General features: G+C 48.1%; 6 protein-coding genes across 6 annotated transcripts; 2 read left to right on the forward strand and 4 right to left on the reverse strand.

Annotated features, from left to right (window-relative positions):
* Window positions 1–167: 167 nt before the first annotated feature.
* Window positions 168–2,551, forward strand: F5B22DRAFT_582246 (chromate transporter). Its single transcript, XM_047973285.1, has 4 exons — window positions 168–431; window positions 549–596; window positions 669–790; window positions 858–2,551. Exons 1-4 carry the CDS (start codon window positions 303–305, stop codon window positions 2,059–2,061), a joined length of 1,503 nt encoding a protein of 500 aa, XP_047836157.1. The 5' UTR covers window positions 168–302; the 3' UTR covers window positions 2,062–2,551.
* Window positions 2,552–3,764, forward strand: F5B22DRAFT_582248 (uncharacterized protein). The gene is made up of 3 exons (XM_047973286.1): window positions 2,552–2,897; window positions 2,954–3,346; window positions 3,401–3,764. The coding sequence occupies exons 1-3, from the start codon at window positions 2,762–2,764 to the stop codon at window positions 3,523–3,525; spliced, it is 654 nt and encodes a 217-aa protein (XP_047836158.1). The 5' UTR covers window positions 2,552–2,761; the 3' UTR covers window positions 3,526–3,764.
* Window positions 3,765–4,005: 241 nt separating this feature from the next.
* On the reverse strand, window positions 4,006–5,970 carry F5B22DRAFT_582250 (FMN-dependent dehydrogenase). Its single transcript, XM_047973287.1, has 7 exons — window positions 5,486–5,970; window positions 5,319–5,406; window positions 5,133–5,262; window positions 4,976–5,071; window positions 4,780–4,922; window positions 4,272–4,725; window positions 4,006–4,209 (listed from the first exon to the last, which is right to left on the reverse strand). The coding sequence occupies exons 1-7, from the start codon at window positions 5,718–5,720 to the stop codon at window positions 4,162–4,164; spliced, it is 1,194 nt and encodes a 397-aa protein (XP_047836159.1). The 5' UTR covers window positions 5,721–5,970; the 3' UTR covers window positions 4,006–4,161.
* Window positions 5,971–7,635: 1,665 nt separating this feature from the next.
* Window positions 7,636–9,534, reverse strand: F5B22DRAFT_582253 (alpha/beta hydrolase fold-3 domain-containing protein). The gene is made up of 2 exons (XM_047973288.1): window positions 9,177–9,534; window positions 7,636–9,083 (listed from the first exon to the last, which is right to left on the reverse strand). Exon 2 carries the CDS (start codon window positions 9,075–9,077, stop codon window positions 7,965–7,967), a length of 1,113 nt encoding a protein of 370 aa, XP_047836160.1. The 5' UTR covers window positions 9,078–9,083; window positions 9,177–9,534; the 3' UTR covers window positions 7,636–7,964.
* A 1,261-nt stretch (window positions 9,535–10,795) lies between these two features.
* F5B22DRAFT_640749 (uncharacterized protein) lies at window positions 10,796–12,247 on the reverse strand (the record flags this gene model as incomplete). The annotated part of the gene is made up of 4 exons (XM_047977888.1): window positions 10,796–11,167; window positions 11,225–11,556; window positions 11,630–11,819; window positions 11,882–12,247. 4 exons carry the CDS (start codon window positions 12,245–12,247, stop codon window positions 10,796–10,798), a joined length of 1,260 nt encoding a protein of 419 aa, XP_047836161.1.
* Window positions 12,248–14,231: 1,984 nt separating this feature from the next.
* F5B22DRAFT_3414 (uncharacterized protein) lies at window positions 14,232–16,345 on the reverse strand. Its single transcript, XM_047970893.1, has 5 exons — window positions 15,781–16,345; window positions 15,587–15,724; window positions 15,028–15,523; window positions 14,582–14,974; window positions 14,232–14,519 (listed from the first exon to the last, which is right to left on the reverse strand). The coding sequence occupies exons 1-5, from the start codon at window positions 16,042–16,044 to the stop codon at window positions 14,380–14,382; spliced, it is 1,431 nt and encodes a 476-aa protein (XP_047836162.1). The 5' UTR covers window positions 16,045–16,345; the 3' UTR covers window positions 14,232–14,379.
* Between the last annotated feature and the right edge of the window lie 377 nt (window positions 16,346–16,722).

Raw genomic sequence — 16,722 nt, forward strand, 5'->3', positions numbered from 1 at the left:
TGCTTGGCATTCTTCGGATGAAGCCATCTCCAGTGGGATAGGCTAATTAACATGCACTAGCATTTTCTCAGCTACTATATCGATTGCCCGCTATTAGCAGCTACCTATTAGATTAGATAAGCAGATAACGCAATCCGACCCTTATACGTATGAGCATAATAGAAGAAACACTACAGAGCAAGAGAAGTCATGTATAGCCCGCACTGTTGCATCTGAAGCTGCCTTTTGTAGCTTTATACTTAACCAATTCTTTTCACTATAACAGACACTAGAAGTCGTATATCATACATCCATCAATTCAAATGGGCACCGCCTTGGGATGGCTCAGGCAAAGACTTGAGGGTGTTGGTTCTGGGTCATGGGACGTACTCAACGCCTGCTGGCACATGGGGTTCACCTCATTTGGCGGCCCACCTGTACATTTCACAATTGTAAGTTGAGGATGTGTCTACTCACTCTGCGCGTGTAACTTCATTTGCGCAACCCTAATACGAACATTATTCCATGTAAAAGTTGCTGACATTGATTTGATGATTGGGGGGGTCTAGTTCCATGCTAAGTTTGTTGATAAACTAGGCTGGATAGATGAACAGATCGTAAGCCGGCCCTCGAGTATCCTTGAGATATTCAAGTTATTATATCTCTAATTCGATATACCCCATGCCTAGTATCAGGAACTATTCGCCGTATCTCAAGCCCTCACTGGGCCGGGAAGCACGAAAATGCTCTACTGCATTAACCTACTACACGGAGGTTTCGTTCCAGCCGTCCTCGGTTTTTTGCTCTGGAGGTCAGCTTTCCCCCTATCTACTTTGGTCTCGTATTTCTCAGCGATTCTTATTTACACCTAATCTCAGCCTTCCCGGTGCTTTGGGAATGCTCGGCCTCTGCATCGGAATTTCTAATGTCGGCGAGACGTTGCCACCCGCCGTTTATGCCCTGCTTTCGGGCCTCAACGCCTCTATCGTGGGTCTAATTGCTCTAGCAGCCACGCAGCTCTCGCAAAATGCCATCACCGACGACGTGACCCGCTGTCTAGTCTTTTTAGGAGGAGCCGCCGGCATACTGTATAATGCGATATGGTATTTTCCCCTACTTATCGTCTCGGCTGGCATCATAACCGTAGTATACGATCTTCGCTGGCTTCACGGGCCTGCGCGGAGGGTTCGCCTGCTCCTTGAACGGGGTCGGCGAATCCTGGCCGGTGACAACACTCGAAGTCGGAGGCCCAGCGTGGAGGACGGACGTGACTCCCCCGAAAGAGAGAGGCATGTATCATCGTCACAATTGGAACGCGTCAATGGGTTTGGAGCCCGTGCAACGATGGATATTGACACCACTCCAGAAAGGGATGATGAAACGCGCATAGTACCGCCTGATAGACAGTTGAATATGTCCTGGAAGGCCGGGCTTTTTATCGCCGGTTTATTCTTTGTATCCTTCATCGTTATCATAGCCCTAAGAGCCGCGCTGACCCACAAGCCTATCCTCTACAGCCTCTTCTCCAACCTGTACTTGGCCGGCACTATCATATTTGGCGGCGGGCCCGTGGTGGTTCCGCTGCTACGCGAATACATAGTCACTGAGGGATGGGTGTCACCACGAGACTTCCTTATAGGTCTGGCCGTCATTCAGGCGTTTCCGGGACCCAACTTCAACTTCGCCGTTTACCTTGGGGGGCTGACAGCATCCAAATTCGGCTATCATCCCGTCGCCGGTGCCTTCATCGGTTTTGTCGGCATCTTCACTCCCGGCATGGTCCTTTGTCACAGCATAATAGGCCTCTGGGGCACGCTACGTGGCCTGAGAATCGTCAGGTCGGCCCTGCGCGGTTTCAACGCTGCCGCCGTGGGCTTGATATATACTGCCGTCTATCGCCTCTGGCAGGTTGGCTATATCGACGTCGATTTTGTGCAAGGCGTCAGCTTGGGAAACGAAGCTTTCTGGGTTGTGATCGCCGCCACAAGCTATACGGGCGGAGCATGGTTCCGTTTGAAGGCCCCTGTGTGTATTATCCTGGGGGCGGTGTTGGGATTGCTCAGATATGCTGTTGTTTCATGATGAAGGGATAATGATTTGCTAGGGTAATTTGAAATAATGGAGATTAAACAGTGCTCTAACATAATATAGCCGGTGAGTCAATTAACTGTTTCGGTGTCAGACATACTGCAATTTCGAACTGGGTTTTATCTCTAAGGCTACGAGTATAAGCTATATTGCAATCGCCGCTGCATCTGAACATGAAGAATAGGAGCCTGGGAGAAAGATAGAAAGAACTTCTCCCAATAGCACGAGTCCAAGGTCGTCAGAAAAGTATGTAAGTCAACCATCATGACAATTCCTTAGTAGTGGTCAAAGCCTTTATCTTGGTTACACATAGCAGGCTTAAACGTATTCCATTTGACAGTTTCGTAAGCCGTCTTTTCAGGTCCACAGGGCTATGTTTAGGTTAAGGGTACGCTAGTATGCGGCACGGGCCTTTACGCCGTATTACCTATGTATTGGTGTTAAAGGGCTAAGATCAGCAATTAAAATTATCTGACAATTAAAAAGGTTAGTTTATATGGCAGCCTGGAAAGGATCATACAAAAGTAGAAAGGATTGAAGGCATTGTAAGGCAGCAGCATTTCGGACATCTCTATATATTGTGCTTTACAACATGTCATTGTTGCCTTGAAAAGCAGCAAGCCGAATGCTGTGTTCATAGTTTCTTACATCCCCAAACTTCTCACCAGTAACTTCGACTCGCCTCTACTGCACCATGAGACTTACCGCCGCATTGTACGGCCTTGCCGCCGCCATCGGAGCCCTTGCCCAGAGCGATGAGTACCCCCCTCTGAAGTCCGATGGCCCGTACGCACTACACGTCAAGGGCCAATGCAACAGCTCGATCGACGGTGAGAGCTGCACCGCAAGTCACAACGCATAGACGACACTTTGCTGACGAATATAGGGTACCTCTACGCCGTCCATGAATTTTCGACGGACCATGATCCGGACACTGGGGTATCTGTGCTCCACTATGCCCCTGTTCCCGCGCCCATGGCCGGCAACTCGTCGTACCGCTTCTACTTCAATACCTCGGTTGATGACGATTCCGGTTTGGGCTTTGTGGTTACGGATATTCATGCTAGCAACGCGACCAATCTCTATAAAGGAAAGGCTATGTTCTGGACTTACTTCCCCGATACGAATGTTGCGATATTGGAGCTCGGTGAAGGCGCCGACCCATACAACGTGCAATTCGTAGGTTTTGGTGAGGATGAAAAGGCCTTCGTGTACGCACAGCACGATGATTCGACAGCGGTCGTGGGGAAGCCGGGACCTGAGACATCGGTCAATCTTTGTGAGTCGCGTGTCCCAAAAGGTGGATTGGTAACTTGATGACTGACGAGTCCAGATGGTTGGGCCATTTGCTGGCAAACGAGGTACACCGTTACCGGATTCACGCTATCTTGGATTACATATGGGAAGCCACATAATCCAACTTGCGAGCGCGTCGACTTGACCAGATTGAAGCTATGATAATGTTGGTTTCGAACGGGTTAAGGCCCCTCCTCCATATCATATGTGTACCTATCTTTGATTGGAAATGTGCGGTGGCTTGCCAGCTGGCATAAAAATATTGACATATTTGGTTAGAAATAGCAAATGATAAGAGCTTTTTGATCCATAGAGAAACAGAACTGTTTTTACGACAGAGGTTCGACTGATGATTATACATCACATATGCAACGGCCTAAAATTAAAGCTAGAGAAGAAAGTAAATCTAATTACAGAATATCCAAACATCAAATAGAGAACTAGGGAGTTCCTGCGATTCAGCATGCTTTAACCTTAGAAATAACCTACTTAGCATTAGATTATTACATTGACATAAAAGCTGTCCTGATTCTGCGCGATTCTATCATCCATCAAATTTGTATACAATTAATAATTTCAATAAAAATGGCTTTTAGCATAACATACAAGATACTCTCGAACAAGATCTGCAATTGTTTGTTGTAGCTGCCTAACTTATCATCGTTCCCTTTATTTATATTACGTGTTGTTAAGTACTATATAGCTGCAACAGATCTTTCTCTGTTCTGACAATATAACACGTTACCATCCTTGACAATTTTATTTTTCTCTATACGGATTCTATCTTACAAAGATCGCTTACGAATTAATAAGGTAAACTTCATTTTCGAGCTGGCGCAAGTTCAGCTGTGCATTTCAGCATATTAGCAAGGCCAGGCGCTTGTAAATGATCACTGGGATGTACTTACGATGTTTGAAGGAATATTGTGAATATCGCTGATGCCAATTTGGGCAGCATCATGCTCGATCTCCGTCTTCATAAGCTGAATTGCCTTCTCAACGCCTTCGACACCATAGGTGTTAGCGTACATGAAAGGCCGCCCCATACCGACAGCCTTGACACCGAGAGCCAGTAGCTTCAGGACATCGGTACCATATCGTACACCGCTATCAGCGAGCACCTCGACCTTCTGGAAAATCTCCGGTGCATTGCGGTGGATTTCGTAGGCAATCTCAAGCGGGGATGGGGAGTATTCGACCTGACGCCCACCGTGGTTTGAGATATAGATGGCCTTGGCACCCTTCTCAACTGCCGTCATAGCATTCTCTACAGATGAGATACCCTTTATGATGACGGGAAGCTTGGTGTGGTCCCTGATTTGATCATAAATTTCCCAGTCTATTTTGGAGGTGACGGAGTTACTAAACTAGATGGTTAGCGTTAAGAATATTTCACGGCAGGGCCGGAGAAATTACGCATTCGTGGTGTCGTAACGGGCAGCTCGGTGGCGAGTAGAGTCCGCCAGGGCATCAACGGTCCATACTAAAGCCTTTGCGTTGGCCTGTTCAGCTCGCTTGATCTGGTCCCATGTCACGGACAAGTTGACGTTGGTATATAGCTATAAATGTGTGAGAGTCGACATTACTTGAATTGTGGGCTATTCCACCCTACCTGCTGGAAAGTGACTTGAGGACCGTTCAAAGTGTTGTTGTTCTGCTTCTTTCCAGCAGCAATTTCCTCGATGCTCTTCGAAGCATAAATAGACGGCTGCATACTTCTCATTAGAAACTGGACGTAAAACACCTCAGATGTATGTATCTTGTCTTACGATGTAGAGGATGTTCTCGCTAGCTGCCGCGTCGATAAAGTTCAATTCAGCACGCTCATGCCCATAGACACCTCGAGCAGCGGGGGCAATGAATATAGGCGCTGAGAACTCGTAACCTAGGATGGTTGTCCTTTTGATATTGATTAATGATAACGTTAGTTTCATATGGGGAAATTCTACACTTACTTTGAAGTTTCGTTGACTTTCGTTACATCACTGAGCTGCTGAGGTCGGAACCGAACCTTAGACCAGACCTCAAGGTTGTTTCGGTAGCCTGAGGATGAGAAGCAATCAGTTCAGTAACTTAGGGGATTCAGATATTGAAATTCGCCGCTTGAGGGGCCCAGGCTCACTCCACTCTCCACCAGCAGCCGTTCTATAAAAGCTGTATTGCATGTCTTCAAGTTTTTGACGAGCGGCAAAGTCGAAGTCTGAAATTGCTCGCATGTCCTTCAGCGCTGGCTGTGTACCCTCGGTCCAGTTGGTGCTGTACAGGAATTTCTCAAGTCCAGTGTCCACCTCATTGACCCAGACATCGTAGGCAGCCGCAATAGCTGCCAAAACCGTGAGGAAGCCAAAGGAACGCATCTCTAATTAACGGTTGGTCTGTTTGAGACCGAAGAGATCTGGCACGGATTGGCTTGTCAAATTGAGATGTCATAATAGAACAGATTCCCGGCTTCGGGCAGCGCAGCATTCTAGTACTTATAAGCAGTCTTCGTCTCCACCCTGCCTTGAGGCTTTCTACTAAAGTTAAATAACGTGACCTTCTACAATAGGCATTCAACGGAGGTCTCATAATTAAGAATATTGCCATGTTTGGTTTCCATGGCCGAGGTGGAGCTCTGTCGCTTGGCTCAGAGCTTTGGGGTGCTGATTAATTCTCAATAATCGTGGGGGTAGGATCTCATGCCAAGAGTAACCTAGCCATCTAACTTGCACTACTCGAACTTGATGCTTTAGAACTTCATGTGCACCGTTGACATCCATTTGGTGGTATACTTCAAACTTCTAGACTTGGTAGATTATGAGTTAGCAGGTAGCATTCTTCGTACCGCAAGAACTCTGGCCCAGTCGTCGCCATATGTCTAAGTGACAGTTAGGTGTCTCGAGGCTCAATGTTCAACCTTAGCGTATCGCATAGTTAGTCCAATATCTAAATGATGCTTAGTCGGCCGTAGTAGTGCCGTGGATGGAAGTTGGTGAGACATCTCGATTAAATGGGAGAAACTTTACTTGGAACGGCCAGAGTCAGGTAGGGAATGAACAAATCCCCTGCCAAGTAGGGCAATAGAGCCTCTTTAGGTAATTTGTGGGAAGAAATCCGGCAGTCTAGTGTAGTTGAGAACAATCACATCTCTTGGCACCTTAACCACATCTGTCAAGACACCCGCAACAATCAGGTCCATAGCTGCCAAATAACGTCATCACCGGCTAGCTAGTTTGCATAGCATGAAGCGTCAAAGACGAATGCCCGTTTGGACCAGGGGCCTTGACTAAGTACGGTGGTCACAAAGTGCTGTCAAATCATGAAAGACTGCAAGAGATAATAAACTAATTGTTAAGAGTCAATCAGGGCAACGGTATTAACCGCATGGATCCTTGTAAAATAGCAACGTGAATGATGACTTGCAATCTTCGTAGCAATCATGAGATCATACAATAATCCAAGATGGTTTCATTGCGGAAAGTATAACAAGGGCAGGATTACTGGGCTTGGAATCTAGGCAATTTAGAATATAATGAACAACTAGGGCTGCATAAGTCCTTGACCAACCAACTCCTTCTCGGCTGTCGGTGGCTTGACTTGACTCTATATACAAATGGTCTGCCAGCACAGACCGCCTAGATCTCTGGGGTCTGTTTCAAGAAGCGAAGTCTGTATAACCTCACTTTCCAATATTGCCCAATATTGCCTGCATGTCTTGAAACATCATGAACAGCCTGCAAAGGTCCTTCGTACGGTCGAAGTGCTTGGCGAACTGCATATTCAGCTTAGTACAGAGGTTACACGTGTAACAGAAAGCACTTGTCGGAGTCTGGTAGGTACAGAACGCTAAGATATTCTAGTGCGGCTTTCATACGACGTAGGTCATCAGCTAAACAGCGTTCCTACACTATTTTACTCCAAATAGGACCTTCTTAATTAGTTACTCTGTACTAACAGATGGTACCGACTTTTGATGCTGACTGTACTCTGTAGATAGACTCTCTGCGGGTGCTTTTAACAACTGCAATAGTAGTTTCAAGGTGCATCGCTACTTCGCTATGACGCGAGTTGTTTATAGATGCTGCACCTTTGAACTCTCGCAGCTTCTCTTGATGCCGTACAAACCGTGGCGGTGATCTTGGTCTCAAAGCTCGAAGTTATCGGCAATAACGCCAACGCCCAAGACCCTAAACTTGTGTCTCAGTCTTCGGCCGCCAGACTAATATGGGGTAAACCCAAGCAGACCTCGCATCAAGCGTTGAGGGAGGCTTCGTCAAACGATATGATGTCTAACTATTGATTGGTTATTATCTTAACAAGATATACCTCCTCAACTCAAGGTATGATGGCAAGATCTATAACTAATTCGCGATTGCACTCCTCAACGTTCAGGGACCGATTCCTGGCCATATCAGTTTCTGATTAATAATCATACGGCATGTTGGGACGCTTTCCGAGGAAGGAGTTAGAGCATTAGAAGGAGACCCTCATTGTATATAATTTGTGAAAACCCTGGATCCAAGGGGGCGATTAATCAACACATGTTTCTGATGTATTAAATATCCTAGTGTCACCGCGCCTTTGATCCTCTAAACAAACCTACTATATACCACTACGCCCATCTAACACTTGCGAACGAACTCTCCAACCTTTGCTGCAACTTCCCAGGCCGATTTCTCAAACCCCAATATCTCAGCACTGAGAAACGTATCATGAACGCCGGCGTCCTCGTGATTGACCTCGATGACGTTCCCCTCAATCCCGCTCATCTCCTCGGCCCACTTGAGAATGCGCTCATAGAACAGCTCAGCCGTCCCGGCGTTCGCGAAGATGGGCACGGTCCGGAATGGGTTTCCGAGCTGCGTGATGTACGGGTCAGACTGCGCATTGGGCCAGCCGCCGGCATACGCGTTCGCGCCCCAGTATGGATACGTTGTCGGGACAAAGTCCGTATGTCTGTGCGGATTATCGGTCATATTGTAATGGAAGGGCGCCACCCACGGCGAGAGGAGCACGGCACACTTAGGAGCTGGCACGTGGGTCGCCGCACCAAAGTTGCGGAGATATAGTAGCAAGGCCATGGCAAGATTACCGCCGGCGCTATCCCCAGCCAAAACAATTTGGTTTCCTGGGACATGTAAGTTGTTGAGAAGGTAGAGATAGCTGGACAGTGCATCCTGCAACGCGGCCGGAAATGGGTTTTGCCCGCCGTGGCCGGAGAGCCGGTATTGTACAGAGAACACAGCATCCGCGCCGCCTTTCTCGAGAAGCTTCTTAACGATAAGCCCACAAGTGGCATTACGGCCATCACCTTGAATAAAGGCCCCTCCGTGGAAGTAGAGGAATATGGTCGTGGATGCTGCGTCGCCCTTAGGAACATCCGGGAACCATGTTCCTCCGATTGTCTCGGGTTTGATATCTCCGGATGCAAGAATTCCGCTGTAATATTCAGGCTCGGCAGGCTTCACGATTTGAAACCTTCGGCCTTCTTTCCTTGGCTCTAAATTGATGGTCTCTTTAATACCGACGCGGGACGTAAGATCCAGTAGTCGATAGACGAGACAAGTCATGAACGTCTGCTTTGCGCTCCATTCCGGGTGCGGCCGCAGAGCGGGAACTGCCGCTCTTACAGCGAAGTAGGGAAGTTGTAGAACAATTGCAGAAGCGTAAAGCACCTGGAAGAAGACTCTGAACGGCTGGTATGAAACCAGGGGAAATTTGCTCACGGATGCCATTTGGCTCTATCTTTTGTTAGAGACAGCGACCAGAGATCACAAATTCTGCCCGATTAGTGGCAGACGAGTCGCCGAAATGAAAAAATAACATGATCTCACTATTTTTGGGGGGAACAGTATCCGATTTCACCTCCTGTTAACTAAAGTCTTGAAATGACTGTGCCTGTTCTCATGAATTGTTGCTCTCACTACCCTCCCCTCTTCTGGCCTTTCACGAAATGGTTGTTCACTGAACCGCTAGACATAAATATGAACTTGAAGCTTCGTATCTCACCACTGTTGGTGCTCTGCGTCATGCAAGAGAAGACGAGCCCCAACTACATCAGACGCCGTGACCTGTTTTGCTGCTGAAGGAAGTGATCTTGCAGATGGTCCTGCATGTAAGCTACTTCTGTGAGAAGACTGAGCATGATTTGCGGGGTTAATGTAACACTCGCTTGTATCTGAGAGCGGCAGCCTACTTCAATCTCAGCGAGAATCGTGCAAAAAGGTCGTAGCCTGCTAGGGTGTGTTGGATTGTTAGCTATATCTGTTTACTCAGGGGTTCGAGTGAGCTGACCCAACTTCTCCTAGTAAAACTATTGGTTTTACTGTAGGACGACCGACTTGAGGTGTCCCTATGTAGAGTGCTCACAGGGGTTCTACATAAGATGGACAGCGTGCCCCTCGCCAAGAGCTTGTGGCTCCAGTAAGGGCATACTGCGAAAAGGAGAAAGACTTCCTCAAGCGCGCACAGGACCGCAGGGGTATCGTCTTGGACATCATCGAGTTTAACGGCCCTCTGCTCAGAATACCCCGATGAGGATGATGGCTGATTTCAAAGAGGCGAAGAAAACAGCCTTTCAGCGAAATGCACGACTCTGAACGACATTTTTGACTACCCATAAAACACTTCGCTCAACAACTAAAACGTTAGCATCTCGTTCTTCTGGTAAAGTCATCACACGTGATAAATATCGAAGTATGTTCTGTAGCCGTCGCACCTTTTCTTCACGTGGAATCAAGCTCGCTTCACTGACCCCTTGTATAAGCATAGCCGGCATGTACGTGGGCTGTGCCGCAGGCTCGGTAACTAATCCGTCAATATTTGGAGAGCAAATGAGGGAGCATTTTGCGCTACCATTGAGAGCTTCCCACATCGATCAGGACAACTCTGCCTTGTCGGGATCGGAGGCACCACCTGTACAGAGCAGCCTCACAGCACCCGATCCTCGGGGTGTCGGGCGTCTAGAGATCTGAACCCCTTTTCGCGGGGCATGAGGCTCGAGTTATCGAGAAACTAAAAAGTCGATAAAAGCGACAAAAACTTTGGTAATTTTCGACATGTGATGCTATATATTTCTTCGGCTGCCGACTTGAACCTCTGATCCGCTAGTATCAGCAAGTGCTTCATCTCATACCTATACTTCGGCGCACCTTCAAGCATGTGCTCTTTCGCACAAAACACGATCAGCACACACAATAAAGACAGAAAAGATACGAACAAACATATTTTACACGCTGGCAGGCGGGCTGCACAAGCTATACAGTAAGACTCTCATTGTGACACAAGGTCTAAAAGGTCAGAAGTCTGAAGGCATTCAGGCTTCTCTGACCATATACAATGTATCTCTTTGCTCCTTCGTCCCGAGATCCCTGATACACGCACGAGGAATACACACCAGGTGTATTCCAGCCGAAACAACGGGCCGAACAATTCTAGAGGATGGCTCCACAGCTCAAAGCACAGCGGTTTCGGGGATGAAGTATGCCCATTGGCCATTGAGATCAGTAACCGTCAGCGACCACTCGTTCTCATCCTCCTCGAACTCGAATTCCCCGAGACCAGTAGTCACAAACTGCTGCGTTGCGGCGTCGAACTTGCCCACAACTGCCTTTGATGGGTCGATCGAGGCCTTCAAACCCTCGGTGAAGATGTAGTCTACCTTGAGGGTATCGCCCGGTTGCACTGCGGCCGAGCTTGAAATCGTGAAAGTGAGCGGGTCCACATAGATGTGCCCTGCGGGAGGTGGTGCGGACGCGAGCGCCGGCCCGACTCGAATTGTGGTTGGGCTGGTGCCGTTGTATTCCACCTCTAGGGAACCAGCAGCCTGAAGAACTTTGTTAGCTAGATTTAAGGCGTTGGCCGATGTTTTCGAAATACTCACATTTGCCGCGAAGTTAAGGTTTGTAAACACATTCGCCTCAACATTATTCACAGATCCAAACAAGCCAGTGACTTCGATCTGCCCGGCCTTTTCATCCTCTTCCTTTGCAGCACCGCCCCCCTGGCCAGCTTCAGCGTCGTCTCCCCCTTTAGCGGCTTCCGGCACGAAGATACCGAACTCGCCACTGAGGTCCCGTACCTTAAGCACGGTCTCGTTCTCATCAATTTCGAACTCAACCTCGCCCAGAGAATCATCAACGGTAAAGACGTTGGTCTCCGCGTTCAATTTCCCGACTCTAGATGTCTTGAGATCCACGCCCTTCAGAGCTGCACCTATTTTCCATGAACAGTTAGCAAGAATAGGGGAGAAATCGGAGTCTAAGAGACTAGCGGATCACGGGCTTACTAGTAATGTCGAAAATAAAGTCAATTTGACCGAGGGTTAACGCATTTCCTCCCTCAGCTAGGTTGACGATAAAGGAGCTAGGCTCTAACAGTTTAAATCCTGCTGGTGCTGCGGCAGGTGTCTTGTTCTCTTTAACTGTGAGGGTTCTAGCGGTCTTTGCCTGAAACTCAACTTCAAATTTCCCGGTGGCCTAGTCATGTTTAATATTAGTCCCTAGGCGCTATGGATAAGATACATTCAAGGGCGTCTTACCGCTGGAAAGGTAACATCCTGCTTGATATTACCTCCTTTAAGCGCAATCGGCGTGTCCAACGTCCCGGCAATGTCTACTTCATTTGCCCTCTCGTCTTCACTGTCGCTCTCGTCATCACTTTCAATCTCGTCTTCAGTGTCACTCTCCTCGTCCTTTCTCTCGCCCTTTCTCTCGTACTCTTTTGGGGTCCTCGCAATATTCCTGGCCATACTGCGAACGCGAATGGAGTCAGGTCGATTGCGTTTCAACTGTACGAAACGAGGCTGGTCGGTCCCAGCCTTATCCAGCCTACGAGCCAGCGACGACCCCGACGATTCCGACGAGGACGTTGGGCGCGCTAACGAGGTGGAAAGGCCTAATGCCATGACGTTCAAGTAAGAGAAACGCATTTCGAATACGATGTAAATAAATGATATCTAATAAAAGTCGGAGGAAATAGCCCAAGAGACTTATAACAGCGCAGCCGTGAGAATTGAAGAAGTTCCGAGTCAATCGGAAAGAAAGAGATGAAAACAAGCAATGTTTGGCTGATCAATGGAGTCTAATCTACCGGGATTGCTTGAATATTTCGTGCGCATCAACTTCATCTTATATACACGCATCCCAATACACTCGGATTACGTCTACCGCAACTTTGTCGCTTGCCATAGCACTCCAACCGCAATAAACACTTGAGCCGAAATTCGTACCAAGCACGATGCCCAGCACGATGCCCAGGCTCCAAGCGTTTGAATAGTTTGGGCCGTTTGACCATGAGAGCGCGATTGAGGATATTCCTCACCACTAGCACGATATATCACTAGCACGATATATATGATACGGCCAAGATAGATTCGTACGCTATTTCCCCAGGCTACGGCCAGGGATGTGGGTAGTGTGTGTGTGGTGGGCGGCAATGCACACACCCTTGTTGAAACATCAAACGACAAAAATCGACAGACTAATCCGGAAATTGTCCACGTGCCATGTAATACCGTAGGTAGACAATAGAGTTGATGATAGATATAAATAGACGCCTGCCATCCCATCACAACTGAAACATCGGGGTGTGACAAACCAGGTAGGCAATTGACACACTACCAAGCCTCAAAACGTGCCAACGTATCCTCACTGAGCGGGATGACGACGACGCAAAAATGCGCTGGACGAACCCGATTACCATACTGCACACTTCCTGGTTGCAGAGCTGCCGGTTCTATTACGTAGAGCGAGGGGCGTTGGCCTGCCCCGCGCATTTGTTTCGACGACTCCGCAACCTTGCCCGAGCGTATACCTACTCTATGTTCACGATGTCGACACCTCTGCCTCTCTCGATTATCGGGCTGGCCATTAATGCCCTAGCTGCCAGACCATCTGTTGCGACCTGGGTGTCCTAGTTGTCTAAGTCCGTTACGCGCCACCTATGTGGATCTAGGAAATCATCATCCTTGGCGAAGCTGCTAGGTAAGTAAGCTCGCTTCCCCTCGCCGGTAATACTTGTCTTCAACATTGGGAACTAGGTAACCAATACGCGCATAGGATGCAGACACTCTCCGAGGTTTCTAGGGTCAGCCCCGCCACACGAAGTTTCACGCCATGGACGTTTTGAACAAGTACACGTATAATGTTTGTACCGATAAACCCCGATCCCTCCCGAGTTAGTCGGCACGCAGAAGACCTATGTAGGTCAACTTTCATTAGCGAGCAGATAATGCCATCACCAAGAAATCATGTATACCTTTTCCCCCACCAGACAACTCTACTGCTCTACATCACATTAATGCCCACGCAATTTCGCAATCACATTCACTAGATGATAGCTTCCGCACGCTGGGCCTAATCACAGATTGTCTGGGGTTTGTTGCTGCTAGGGTGAGTGCTTCAGATCGACTATACATGTTCAGTACGGTGAGCTGCTGAATGAGGTTAATGTTGATCGATGGGCGCACTCAGCGGGTCTGATTTTACAACAAAACCGTACTTGTGCAAATGAATAGTCGACTAGACAGATTGAGGAAAGCAAGTTTTATGATTCATTTTCTGACTAGGGTTTGAAGTATGGCACAGCCTTCTCTTTGCTCAAAAATATCTGCTGGGATGGCGATAAGCAAAGCACCCCTCTCCAGATATCGGCTGACGCAAAGCGTGGGTGTAGGACAACATGATGTTGGCTGTTTGGCCGATATTGCACCCTGGCGCCGAGAGCGTCGAACACTTGCCTGAGGGTAAGAAGGTCGAGCTGTGGAAATAGTAGCTTAAACAAGCTGCTGCTCAGTTTCTCGAGGAGCTTGATCAATATTTTACATAAGGGTTTGAGGAGAATAACGGACTTGTGGTATGAAACCATTTTGGTTACGAATTGATAGGTCATCAATTATAAGCGATATCACCCTAGGTGAAAGCAACAGCTAGTCACTGCACATGAAGTTTTGGACGCGTGCTGATACATTTTGGTTTATTATTTGTCTGCCTCGAGGCCAGGTACATCATGAGTTGTATTATAACTAAGCACCAGCCCTTACGGCAGTGCCGTCTGCGGCTTCACAACCCACGCTCCTCTCTCAATCGTGTTAATAAGGATATAGCCCGATGGGTAGTCAGCATACGATGACCATGTGCCAACGAAAGCATGTGAACCGCCACCCTCTAGGTTATCATCTATGAAAACATTGAGTTAGTTTGCCATTACTATAATAGTCACAAGCGCTTGTAGATCGTACCTTCTGGGTAAATATCAAACCAGCCAACCTCTCGAACACCAGAACCAGAGGGGTTGGTGGGAATGGACGAGATATCCAGAATGCTAATACCAGCACCGTAGTTGCTCTGGAAGCTGTAGTTGCCAACGACATACTGGTTATGGTCAATGGTCTTGCGAGGAGACTGGTAGTAGCCTGTCTGCTTCGGTGCCTCTAGGTTGGAGATATCCCAAATGAATGTAGTGGCATGACCGTTTGCAGCAGGACCTCGAGCATCGACCTCATCGTACTCATCGTCCATTATCAGGAACTCTTGCCACTCGGTGTCGAGAACCCAACCTTGGTGAGTGTAAGTGGCTCCCTCGTAAGAGGTTACAGAGATGACCTCAGGCCACTGCTTGTCAGTAACATCATCTAGTGGCAGTTAGTAGAAAGGTCTCAGATGAGAGGAGCAATCAATGACGTACAAATAGTCAATGAATCCTCATTGTAGCCATAGCAGATCTCCTTGCCAAGGTACTTAGTGTGAGGACCCTTATAGATAAGACACTGTGCATCGTGGACATAGCCGTCGGCAGAGGCACACCCGGGAGAGGTGGGGTTACTTGGGTCCTTTAGGTCCAAGAAAATCAAGCCGCTGCGACAAGCATCTGTACGGGGACGTGCACCAACGATGTAGGCGAAGCCTGAGTCATCGTTGGCTAAGACGTTATGAGCACGGCCATCAGGGAGGTTTCCGTAGAAGCCCGTGAGATCCTTGACTGGGTCAAAGGTGACAGGTCCTTTCTTGTAATCGATATCCAGCAGCTTCTTCAGGTCGAAGATCTGGATGTGATGATCATATGTCTCGCTACCAATCACAATATAGTGCTTGTATCTTCTGATCTCTCTCCATTGACTTGTAGGGGTTCCAGCAGTCTGAGGAAGGCGTCCGAGATACCGCAACTTGCCAGCATTTGTGATCTGCTTTCGCATCAGCATGCAGTGAACAGAATGTATGATTCAAGCGAACAATAAACTACTTACCTCGGCAAAAGCAGCTCCATCACCTTGAGCAATGATCGCAAACTCGCGACCATCGTCTGACACCCAACCCCAGGATGATGAGCCCTGGCCAACGGTGCTTCCCAGGGCCTGATGGGAGAGGAAGTGGTGTAGGTTGATCTGACATGCATCAGTCAGTAATCTCATCTGAATATAGTCAATGAGGAAGATCTTACATTCTTGCAGCGATAGAAGTTATTAGGTTGGTCACGGAATGGAACTGCCTTTCCATCCCGGCATTGAGCAAAGTGCAACTCAGGCCATTTTTCGGCGAATTTGCCGATTTTGCGCTCTCTTGCCCAGAAAAGCTCTTTACGAGACATGATCTTTTCGTGCATGAGACCAGAGTCATAAAGATCAGCAGCCCGTTTAGGGTCCTTGGGAATCTCTTTGCCCAAGGCAGTGGCTGCCAGGGCGAGGAGTGATGCGGCGTACTTCATGATGTTCAGACGTTCCTCAGGTTATGTGAGAAGAAGAATTGATAGATTAACATGCGTAGCCGGGGAAAGGCTTGACAGAGACAGAAGACGCATCATTGGAATGAGCGGATGGAATTAGGCAATTTATAGTCTCTTCGGTTAATGGCGACATCACGACGTAGATCGATGTGTATCGCACGTTCCCAATGCCATGGCTCTGCCAATCACCACTAGGGCAATTGTGGAAGGTATCCGGGGTGGGCCAAGACATTGAGGCTATCCGATCCCCGTCATGGAAAGCCGGGCAGCCGTTTGTAGCAGGTGAAATCCCTTGTGCTGATTAAGTTTACCGCTCTCGCGAACCTCTCGTGAACTAAGAGCTTGGCTACGGAAATGATAACAGGCGGTAATGGCTTGGGCCATTCTAGAATGCCGAAATCTCTGGTTCTTGACGCTGTTTACCAATGAATCTTGCGGTATGAGAATGCAGCCAAGCATTATCAGCAGAATACGTGCTTACGCCAATGCCAACCCCTCTCCTATCCTTGACTCCAAGACTCCAAAAGTTTAGTTTTTCGGCATCAAAACATTGTTATCAGAGAGACCTGCAAAGATCTTAAGCGAAGGGGATTGCAAGGCCTTATACACTTACTCCGGCATCTTCAATGTTAACTTGACACAGAAGTCAAGGATTCATGC

This window comes from Xylaria bambusicola (genome assembly GCF_022495145.1).
Source record: "Xylaria bambusicola strain CBS 139988 unplaced genomic scaffold F5B22scaffold_1, whole genome shotgun sequence".
Taxonomy (NCBI): domain Eukaryota; kingdom Fungi; phylum Ascomycota; class Sordariomycetes; order Xylariales; family Xylariaceae; genus Xylaria; species Xylaria bambusicola.